This window comes from Marmota marmota, unplaced genomic scaffold (assembly GCF_001458135.2).
Source record: "Marmota marmota marmota unplaced genomic scaffold, marMar, whole genome shotgun sequence".
Classification (NCBI taxonomy): Eukaryota; Metazoa; Chordata; class Mammalia; order Rodentia; family Sciuridae; genus Marmota; species Marmota marmota.
The window spans coordinates 21586202-21598353 of NW_026000005.1; the positions used below are offsets into that span (position 1 = coordinate 21586202).

General features: G+C 40.4%; 1 protein-coding gene across 3 annotated transcripts in view; it reads left to right on the top strand.

Moving 5' to 3' along the window:
- Positions 1-284: 284 nt before the first annotated feature.
- Positions 285-12152, top strand: part of Kiaa2012 (KIAA2012 ortholog) — a 112503-nt gene continuing 100635 nt past the window's right edge. For 2 of the 3 annotated variants that reach the window (XM_048808323.1, XM_048808324.1), the window contains exons 1-2: positions 295-761; positions 2088-2372. In XM_048808323.1, coding sequence (XP_048664280.1) covers positions 678-761; positions 2088-2372 — 369 coding nt within the window. In that variant the 5' untranslated portion in view covers positions 295-677. Of the gene's footprint in view, positions 762-2087; positions 2373-12152 lie in introns of all 3 variants that reach the window. The other variant, XM_048808325.1, reaches the window with a different exon arrangement.

Genomic DNA, 12152 nt, shown 5'->3' on the forward strand with positions numbered 1-12152 from the left:
CCTAGATCACTCCCCTGAGTCTGTTACGGGTTAGTTGTCAGCGGCAGGCTCATGTGTCAGGAGAAAGGGGAAGACACTCTAAAAGCAAGGTGAGCATACAACAGAAAGCATATGGCCCCCTCCCCCACCCCCATCACCAAGACTTGCCATCTGAGCCTAGTCCTTTCAATGACCAGTGGACAACCCCCCACCTCTATCCCAGCTGGAGAATGAACACTACTGCCCTCAGCAGTCTCTGCCTGGCCTCTGCTGAGTTAAGGGACTTCATTTCCCTGTGCTGCCATAGCAACCGGGAAACAACCTCTGCCACAATGAAAAGGATGGTGCTGTGGCCCAGATCTGTAGATGCACACAGCCAGTAACAGAGCAACCAGAACCAAGGGACAACAAGGGCTCCCGCAGAGGACAGAGAGGTTGTCCAGAGAGTATACAATCCAGGGCTTGAGGAATCTGGGCAGGCAGTTTGTTTTTCTCTGCACAAAGATGCACACTGTCTAAACTGTGTGGCTGGTTGTTACTAAGAAGCTGCTGTAAGAGGGAAAAATGTATTTAATAAAAGGCCCAGTGTTTGTGGTCTTGTGCTTGCTGCTGAGCTTCGGAAATCTTGAGGTGTGACCAGTTTTCAGCCTTCAAAACCAAGATGAACTGCCCCTGAGAAGGGTGGTCAGAGGGGAAACATGTTTAAGCTCTCTCTCCTGAGCCGGGGACACGGGAAGTTGGTCCAGAACAAACAGAAGTTGGAAGTCTATTTTGAACCAGAGGTGAGTCTTATAGCTGAAAAGGGGCATGTTTTGGGAGTGGGGGGAGGAATGCTCTATCCTTTCACTTGAGGATGAACCAGGTGTGTTTTGGTGTGGGTTGTTACTGAGATGGTGAGGGTCTCTCGCAGATCTTAATGTAGTTGGCCTCATATCCCAAGATTGCCCCTGGGGCCCTCTTCCTTCCTCTTGCACCTTGACGGACAGCCTTCTGTGTTTGAGATGGAAGGAGAATCCAGATTGCCTGGAATTTGGGTGGTTTGGTTCATGACCAGAATTCCCACCTGGGTTCTAGGCAAGCCGTTGTTTATTTGGTTTTTAGAAGTCGTGCTCTGAGGTTGAAATGCTATGTGTGTTTGTGCCATTTCAATGGCTTCCTTGAACTTTCTGGAATTCAACCCACAGGATTCATATTTAATATATGCAAAAAAATATCATTTTAGAGGATTTTAAAGAGGTGGCAAAATTTCCTGGTTGTACTAGAATTTTACTTCTTGAATCCTGCCAGGAATAAGAAATCCATTGGGAGTGCTTTGCAAATTTGGGGTCATACAGAGATTTCCATTGTCATGGCAGTTTGTCATGATATTTGACCTTTGCTGTGTTAAAAGACATATAAAATTTCAAAGGACCTCTATGGCCAATGCCATTTGCTTACAAGATATATAACTATTTTATAGGCTCCTAAATAGCCAAATTAGGTAAAGTTACATAGCATCTGGAATGTGTAGAAATTCTCCCTGTGTGCAGCTGAACCAGTAGTGGGTTGGAATGGTTTTCTCCTATTTAAACTGCCAACCCGTCCAGATCTAATTTCAAAGTTATCTGCTGCCCTTGACAATTCTGACTACCTACTTGCATATCAGGAAACTTTAACTGGCCCATTACCTACACTGTACCCACTCCAGCCTCAGCACATGAATGGCTCTCCTGACAATCGTAAGGAATAAAATAGAATCATGCTACTAATTTTGAGATGCGGGAAGAAAAACCAGTTGCTAAGAAGAGTATTTGTGTTTCACACCGGTAATCCCAGCAACTCGGGAGCCTGAAGCAGGAGGATTGCAAGTTCAAGGCCAGCCTGGGCAACTTAGCAAGATCCTGTCTCAAAAAGTCAAAAAAGAGCCAGGCATGTAGCTCAGTGGTAGAACACCCCTGGGTTCAATTCCCAGTACCAAAAATAAAAGAGTAATTGTGTTCCATGATTCCACATGAAGCAACTCAGAGAAAATCAGTAACTGAAGGGAAAGTCAAACACTGCACGAGTGGAATTTGCTAAAAGAGGGTCTTCCACAGTGATTCAATCAAGGCAATTTCTTTTCATTACAGGATTACTTGAACTGGAAGTCCCCAGAAGACTATGTCCTGGTCAGCAAACCTCAGAATGAGGAGGATGCCAACCAGCATTCTTGGAACCTCTTTCTCCCTAAGACTTTTAGCACACGAAAGGGTGCCCTGATCCTCTACTCAGAAGGACTAGCCATCTCAGCATGGACCCCCAAAGAGAGGAGAAAGGGCTCCTGCTGCCCCAAAGGTCACAAGAAGGGGCTGGATCTTGAACTTCGTACCCTTCAAGATCTCAAAGAAGCTGTCCTGGCATATGGAAGGAAGCAGGTAGGCAGAGCAGTTCCTCGGGTTTGGGGAAGGCACTGGCCTGTGTGTCTAGAAATCCGGTTGCAGTCCTGGGGATAACTTCCTGGACCCTAGGAAAGGTATGAAACCCTCAGATCTCCATTTCCTCATCACTAAAATATGTTTGTATGTCGGCCACACACAATCTTCATGAGGCCTGCATGAGCTAATACATGAGGAAGGGCTCTGTTACCATTTTGTATTTTCTTTTCTGTTATAGTAACAAAGTCCTTTTAAGCTTTCAGACAGATTCAGGCCAGCAGACATTTCACCAGGAGTCCTTGAAATCCTGTCTCAGAATCATGAGCATCATCGTCCTACCTCTGATGTTCTTGGCTTTGTGGAAAAGAGAAGAACATTTTTAAATATTTACCTTGGTCCCTTCAGCGTCTGGAAGACAAATTAATGACCTTTTCCATTCTGCATTTAATATTAAGGGGAACCCAGTATGCTCATTTTCTGATTCAGACTTTCTTGTGAGATGCCCACGTAGACCCTGCTTTATATAACTGCAGGCTTCGGCCCTTTGACTAAGGCCATAATATTATCTGGGAAGATGTGTCCCTTTATGAAATTCTAGATTTGAGATGATGGATTACTCTGTGGTTTGCATCTCTGCTGACTAATAAAATCATTAGCTTCTGACACCAGGCCCTCCATACGTTGGTTTCTCTTCCATCTCCCACCTATTCTTGCCAACATCTCTACTTGGGGCCCCTCAGCCCCCTATGTGCCTAGTTCACTCCAACACCCTATTCCCTTTCTATGGCAGCCTAACTCCTACCCACCCTTTAACAAACAGCTCAAATATCATCTCCTCTCTGAAGCTTTCTCCCACTTCCCTAGGCAGAGATATCCCTGGGCTCCTACTTTTGCAAACATTCCCATACCATCACGCATTGAGATTTATCTCTGACCATCTGTCATCCCTGATAGAATAACATCTCCCCCATCACAGGGACTATGTCTAAATCACTTCCATAAATGTTTATGGAATGAATCAGCCATGCATGATACTTTCAATGTTTCTTAGATTGTCTCCCATTATCATTATTGGACAATTTATCACCTACCCCCACCCTAGACAGAGCTTTCAAAGGAACGCTCCTTCTGTTTCCTTCCCCCACTTCAAAATAGAAAGGCTGGATGACCTTGACCAAACACTCAATTGTCCTTTGTCTTGAAATCCTACATTTAGGATGAAAGGAAGCCAATTGTTCTCAGATGCTTACTGCTACTTTGTAGCTGTTATTTTATTTAATCTTCACAATGACCTTGTAAAATGTGGTTTTCTGGCCCCCTTTTGTAGATAAGGAAACTAAAGCTCATAGGAGCTGTGTGATTTGCCCCAGGCCAGAGAGCTAGTAAATCACTAAGCCAGGATTAAAAAATGGGACTGTCTACCTCTAGGGACAGCATGGTCTGCACTTTGTCCTATTGTCTGTGGACCTGAAGGACACCAGAGGCTGTCTGTCTGGTGTTTGCCTGTTTGCCCTCAGATTCTCTCTGCACACCCTTCTCCTGCTTGGCTCTGTGTCACAAGGGGGTTGAACACAGGCTATGTACAATCCCACAACTATCTGTGTCAACTGGTTCCTGATTGAATTGACAAGTGGAGAAGACTGGAGAGGGAGAAGGGGAAAGATGGGTAGGTTCCCCCTCCAACTCTCCTCAAGTGATTAGATACATCTGCATCATCTGTGACCCAGCTCCCAACAGACAGACACATGATGGCCCTGAGCTCCTTCAGGTGACTCCACCAGCAATTCCTTTGTCCCTCTAGCATAAGAGTGGTCCCAGCTTCTGATATTACTGATCTTAGAGTTGTCTTGTATGGGGTTCTCCTGTGGCATGGTGGGAAACAGTAGTCTTTAGCAGCCTGGGTGCAACTGGCAGGATTATGGCCACAGTCTGCCTTCGTGAGCAGGAGGCAGGAGCGTTAGTTGCATTGTATCTGGATGTTGGCATAAATGTGGCCCTGCTCTGTGAGACTTATCTACCCTTTTGTTCGGGTAGATAAGGGAATGTATTGAACTCCATGGAAAATATATTGCTTCAATATCCGATTTCTGAGCTCCCCAAACCTGTGTGTAACCAATCCCCTAAATTAAATTCCTTCTGTGTTTAAATACTTGGAGTAGTTTCTGGTTAGACACTGACTGTTATGCAGACCAACTGCCCAGAGTAATACTTCCCACAGCACTCAGATGCATGTCCATATGGCTACAGTCTTTGGGCAACAGGGATCTTGTTAATTTATGAAGTAGGTGAGTCCATTTGGGAACAACTTCATTTGGGTCAGATTTGGGCTCAATGAAAAAAAAAATAAGTTCCTGTCTCTGGTATCCATCTATTAGATTTATAGCTCATACAAAACAGAATACAATAGTCTAACTCCAAGTGGGTAGAAGTGAAATGATGTGAAGAAACCAGAAAGGAAATAAGGTTTGGAATAATAGCAGGGCAGGAAAATTAAGATTAGAAAACATAGAACATTAAAAGAGGAGAGAAAGCAACTCAAAGAGAAGAACTCTGGAAAAAAGAGCATCATCTGATTAGGAAGAGTACAGACTAAGAAGACAATTTCCAAATGCTACCCAGAGCTGAAAAAGGCTACAGGGAAACAGCAGTTTCATGCATTAGGAACAGAAATTCACATGATGTTTCTAGAAGGCATTTTGAAAAAAATCTAAAATGAGTGAATACACTTTGATTCAGTTTTCTACTTTGAGAACTTGCCCCTAGGAAATAAATGATATGTCCAAAGATTTATTGCACAAAATGTTTAGTGTTATTTGTATCTCTAATTTTTATTTTATTATTATTTTTATTGTTCTTAAATCCTTTAGTTATTTATTAGTACGCAAAACACTGAAAATAATAAATGTAACACAATAAACATTGATTAGAAAAATTACAGTATAATCATTTAATGGGTTTTGGGTCAGACGATAAGTCCTGTATCAGTCATAAATAACATGCAAAAATAAAACAGTATTCATACATAGGTAATAAAAACATCAATGTTCTATAATATTTTTTAAATATCTACTGAGTTCCTTTTGCTTCTAAGTGCTTCCCAAGTATAATTAATTTATGCTTTCTAACAGTCCTGGGGGTAAGTGATATTCCATGATCCCATTTTAAAGATGAGGAAACTAAAGCACAGATAATTTGAGTAATTGGCTCAAGAAGATCATTGCACCAGAATTCCAGACCTGGCAGTATAGAAAACATTGCCATCCTAAAATGATCCAAATTTTTAAAAGATTAATTATACATTCTTAGAAGTATACACATCAAATTTTTCCTCTGGGTTCAACCATGACTAGTGTAGTTATAAATCATATTTTTATTTATATATTTCTTTTTATCAGACGTTATTTCTTAAAGCCATAGAATTAAAAAAAACAGAAAAAAGAAAATATTTTTGGCTTTGAAGGAGGTAGACAGTTGGCCCTAGAGATCCAAGTGGGAGATGAAGGAAGGAAATGAAATAGCAAACTGTGCTTTGGAGGTGTAGTTCAGCAATAGAGTGCTTATCCAACATACTATGCTGTAAATTGAAACCACTGATAACCATACTGTCTTCCCCCAGGGGCAGTATTTCTTTGTACACATAGGATAGGTCAAGAATTAAAGACACCATATTCCAAGTAAAATAGAAAGGTGGAGGGAAATAAATGAGGAGGGTTCACCAGTATGGTAGAACTGTTGAGGGAAGAATCTCTACTGGCTGGACCAAGAATCAAGAAACCTACTCGGGCCCCACTCAGATCTGGGAAAATGGAGTCTTTACAAGGATGTGCAATTCAATGTCCAAAGTATCTCCCAATGTTTTAGTCAGCTTTTTCGGTGCTGTGACAAAAGGACCCAACCAGAACAACTATAGAAGGAGGAAAAGTTTACGTGGGGGCTGTTTCAGAGGTCTCGATCCATAGACAGCAGGCTCCATTCCTTGGGGCTCAAGGTGAAACAGAACAACATGGTAGAAGAGTATGGGGGAGGGAAGTGGTTTGCATGGTGCTCAGGAAGAAGTGGGAGAGACTTCACTTGACAAATACAAATATATACCCCAAAGCCATGCCGCTAATACCTACCTCCGCCAGCCACATCCCACCTGCCTTCAGTTACCATTCAATTAATCGCATCAGGTGATTAATTCACTGATTGGGTTAAGGCTCTCACAACCCAATCATTTCTCCTCTAAATCTTCTTGCATTGTCTCACACATGAGCTTTTGGGAGATACCTCACATACAAACCGTAACACCCAGCATCCCCAGTTCTATGTGTGGGTCTGATGGGATGCACATGATAATATCTCTGGAATTTATGCCTCAACATACACTCACTCTTTAATACTCTATATGGCCCAGCTTCCTAAGGAGCAAAGATAAATGTGAAGTCAAGAGACCAAGAGTTCTCATACTTCAAGATACATACAAATATGTTCCTTGGTGGTTGATTTGCCTTTTTTTCCCTAAATATATTTGTTTATTTTTAGAGTCATTTATTTCATTTTTATTTATTTATTTATTTAAATTAGGTATATGTGACAGCAGAATGCATTTTGGTTCATTGTACATAATTGCAACACAACTTTTCATTTCTCTGGTTGTATACATGTAGTGTTGCACCATATGCACAGTCCTAGGGTAATTATGTCCATCTCATTCCACCATCTTTCCTGCCCCCATGCCCCCTCGCCTCCTCTCCCTCCCCTTTGCCCAAACAAAGTTCCTCCATTTTCCCATAAACCCCACCACCACCATTATGGATCAGTATCCACTTATTAGAGAGAACATTCGGCTTTTAGTTTTTTGGGATTGGCTGGTTGATCTTTTTTTTTTTTAATTTTGAGTTATAGATGGACACAATACCTTTGTTTTATTTATCTGTATGTAGTGCTGAGGATCAAACCCAGTGCCTCACATGTACTAGGCAAGTGTTATACTACTAAGTTACAGCCCCAGCCCTTGATTTGCTTTTTAGAACAGAAATAAATCTTGTTCAGCACTCTGAAAGTTAAAATCATTCTTCTTCAGGTCTTTCATTCCTTCAACTTCTTATTTAGAAGTCAAATAGCTATAAAACCTAGATAACTATAATTTGGGAGTAGTTTCTAAATGATAGTCATAATGATGCTCTTGAAGCATCACAGAATTCTAAGGTATCTCTCAAATCAAAAATATCAAGTAATTTTCAAATTGTTAAGTATTTCTTATTCTTATATTTTTAGAATTATTGTAAATCTACTGATATTTTAATATGTCTGTATTAGTCCATTTTCTGTTGCTATAACTGTATATGACAGTTGAGTATAAAGAATGGAGGTTCTGGAGGCTGGGAAGTCCAAGGGCAGGCACCAGCATCTGCTCCACATCTGGTGAGGGCCTTCTTGCTGCATCATAACATGGCAGAAAACATCAAATGGAGTGATAGAGCAAGCAAGCTTTCTTCTATTCTTAAAAAGCCACTAATGCTTCTATAGGGACCACACCCTCATGACCTCATCTAATCCCAATTATGTCCCAAAGGCCCTACTTCCAAATACCATCAACATATGAATGCAAAGATTAAATTTCCAATATGTAAACTTTTAGAGGATATGTTCAAACCATGGCAATGCCCCATAATGAGATGTTGATTAAGCAATATATTAAAATAAAGAATAGCATGCCGTTTTTCTATTCTGTGGAGGGATAAATGGGATTTAGATAATTATAGCAGACTTCAACCAAGGTTGTATTGCTACAACCATTTCCTTTATAAGTGGGACTATATTTTGAAGTATTGTCAGCCTTGTTCCATTGATTAGATCCACACTCAACTATACCCCCTAATTTCTCCCCACATTCTAATACTCAAGGCACTTAATTCTTTGGTTATTGTTTTCGGACACTGTCTAACCCATGGAAGTTTACCACTGTATCAAGTAAGAAAATACTATGAGAAATATGTATTTGAATCAAGCTTATTTTTCCCATCTTACAAAACATAAACTCATTTAAAATAAGAAAATACAGAATGGAGGATATTACCCTTTCAGCCAAAGATCAGGGGGATGAAAATTCCCTTTGCAAGACCTGATCAATAACCGGCTACTTGTTTGATGATGTCCCTAAAAAAGGAGAAGTATTCCCACAGCTGTCAATCAAGTGTTAAGGAGGCAGCAAGGCTAAGCAAGGAAGTGACTTGACTGCTCTTTTTCCTGGTGTCCTGCATTTGTGCAGGTCCTGAGCACTTGTACTTAGAGGTTTTCATAAACCTAGAAGTAGGAAGGACCAAAGAGAAAGGTGGGCGAACTCAAAGGTAATGTCAATAACCTGACACTCGTGGAGTTCTTGTGTATCTGTGTAATAGCTTCTCTCAATCCGTTCAAGCCCATGAACTGAATGCTCGAACTGCCTCCATTTTATAGGGGAAAGAAACTTGGACTTGACACTAAATAACTTGTCCAAAATTACACATGCAACAGAGTTAAAGTTGGAGCTTGGACAACCCTTCCAAAGCCCCACTCTTAAGAGAGGGCCTGACTTTGGAAGACTCCAAATAGCCCAGGTGGAGAAAGCATCTCCCCAGATTTAACAGTGTTTGTAAAAAGTGGATCTGGGGCTGGGATGTGGCTTGGTGATGGAGTGTTTGCTTAGCATGTGCAAGGCCCTGGGTTCCATCCCCCGCAACACACACACACACACACACACACACACACAGTTTTGTCTTTCCTTAAAATAACTCTTTTCAATTCTAAAAACAAATCAGATTTTCATTAAAAATCAATCTGGGTTATAAATAACATTTTTATATTAAACAATATATATGATCCAGTAGACTCTTGTTTTTCTAGATTTATGTTCTTCATCCATCAGTTCCCTGTATAAGCAACAGAGCACATTTATAATAATGCTCATCTAGAACTTACTATTATGGCAGTCACCATTCAAATCATTTCACTTTATATTTAATCCTCACAATAACTTTATAATTTATCTCCATTTTTATTGTGGCAACTTACATAATAAAATTTACCATTCTAACCATTTTTTGAAAGTGTAGAGTTTGGTGGTTTAAGTGCATTTCACATTGTTGTACAAACATTTCTACCATTCATTTTCTTTCTTTTTTTTAATTTTTAATATTTATTTTTTAGTTTTCGGCGGACACAACATCTTTGTTGGTATGTGGTGCTGAGGATCGAACCCGGGCCGCACGCATGCCAGGCGAGCGCGCTACCACTTGAACCACATCCCCAGCCCCTACCATTCATTTTCGAAATTTTTTCATTTTACCAAACTGAAACTCTGTATCCATTTAATATTAACAACCAATTTCCTCCTGCCATTTGCCCCAGGCAACTAACTTCCAACTTCCTGTGTCAATGAATTCAACTACTCTGAGTGCATCATATGAGTGAATTCTACAGAAAAACCTTACACACTCCTCTTTGTTTTTGTTTTGGTACTAGAGATTGAACCCAGGGACACTCTATCACTGAGCTACATCTCCAGCCTTTTAAAAATTATTTTTATTTTTTATTTTTGGTACTGGAGATTGAACCCAGGGATGCTTTAGCCACTGATTCACATCCCCAGGCCTTTTTATTTTGAGACAAGGTCTCACTAAGTTGCTTAGGGCCTCGATAAGTTGCTAAGGCTGGCTTTGAATTTGCCATCCTCCTGCCTCAGCCTCCGACTGACTGAGATTACAGGCTACTATGCCTAACAGAAATTCTTCCCTTTTAAAACTGAGCAATAGTCCATCATGTGTTTATACCACATTTTGTTTATCCATTCACCCATCAATGGACACTTGGGTTGTTTTCAGACTTTGGCTATAGTGAATAATGCCCCAGAAACATGAGAATACACTATCTGTACATGTTCCTGCTTTCAGTTCCTCTGTGTATGTATCCAGAAATGGAATTGCTAGATAATGAGCAATTCTATTTTTTAATTTTTTCAAGAACCACTGTACTGTTTTCCACCATTTTACATTCCCACCAGCAGTGCACAAAGCACTCCAGTTTCTCCATATCCTTGCCGACACTGGTTTTCTGTTTTCTTTTCCCTCTCTCTTTAAAATTCTATAGAAGTTATCCTAACTGGTATGAAGTAGTAGCTCACTGCAGTTTTGATTTGCCTCTCCCTAGTGGAAGGTGACATTGAGCATCTTTTCATGGGTTTATTGGCCATCTGCACATCTTTTCTTTTTAATATAATCTATTCAAAAACCATTTTTTTAACTGGATTTTTGGGTTTTGAGTTGTAGGAATTCTTAAATATTCTGACATAAATTTTCAAATATTTTACCCTATTCTGTAGGTTACCTTTTCACTGTTCATAGAATTCTTTGATGCACAGCAGTTTTTAATTGTTTTTCTTTTTTAATTAATTAATTTATTTTATTAGAATGCATTTTGACATATTGTACATGAATGGAGCACAACTTCTCATTCCTCTGGCTGTGCATAGTTCAGAGTCACTCCAGTAGTGTAATCATACAGGTATAGAGAGTAATAAAGTCTGTCTCATCCTACCATCCTTCCCATCCCCAAAGCCTCAGCCCTCCCCTCAAATCCAATTTATCTACTTTTTCTTTCTTTTTTTGCCTGTTCTTTTGGTGTCATATCCAAGAAATCATTGCCAAATCCACTGTTATGAAGTTTTTCTTCTAAGAGCTTTATAGTTTTAGCTCTTATGTTGAGTTTTAGCTCTTATGTTGAGGTGTTTGTTCCATTTTGAATTAATTTTTTTTGTGAGTAAAGAAGTCATGGCTCAACTTCATTATTTTCATGTAAGATATTTATTTATATCACCCCCATTTGACAGGTTAAGAAACCAAGGAACAGATTGGCCAAATAAATTCCCCAAGTTCACACAGCTAGGAAGTCATTGGGATAGAATTTAAACCCAAGCCAACTGAGCTTTTATAGGAACTGGAGCTTAATTTTTTGCCATTTGCAATTTTGGTTGTTATACCTTTATGTTTGTGACATGTGGCTGGTCAAAGCTTTTGATGCTAAATGGTTTGTTCAGGAATCAAGACTTCTTATAATGAGAAAATTCAGACCACTTCACGATTCTCTTCTTTTTTAAAAAATATTTTTAGTTGTAGATGGGATATATATATATATATGCTGAGAGCCACGGCCGAGTCTGTATGGCCCCTGGCATTTTGCCAACAGTATTGATTGACAGGCGAGGCATTACTATCCGCCTCTGCCGCAACTTTTGAGTTCTCGCACTATTTTGGAGTTCTCGTGGGGATTTCCGGGGATTCCCCGAGAGTTCCCATTGGTTGGGGAAGTGCAGGAGGAGGGATTTCCGAGAGAGATATTTCCGGCTGGGGGTTCCTGGAGAAGCCTCGTGGCGTTCGGGAGGATTCCCCGGGAGCTGTGTGAAGTGTTTTCCTGCAGTTTGAAAATAAAGTTTGTTCCTGCTTCAGTGGCTCGTGATTTGTGCCCAGCCAGACTGTGGCATTTGGTGGCCCTTGCAGGGAACGTCTGAAGCTTCGGGGTAAGTGAAATTGCTTGCCCCTAAGGGAAGGCGAGAGAATGGGTGACCATTTTAAACAATGTGTTCTTGTTTTGATTTGTTTTGTGTTTGTTTCAAGCTGCCTATCCCTAGAATTTTCTCAGGCAGATTGGGAAAAATGGTTGGCTCAAGGTTTGAAGTTGTTCACCCCTGAGGAAGAGATAGAAATAGACCACAAATGCACATGTCAAGAAAATAGGAAAATTGATACAACGATTTTTTGTTCC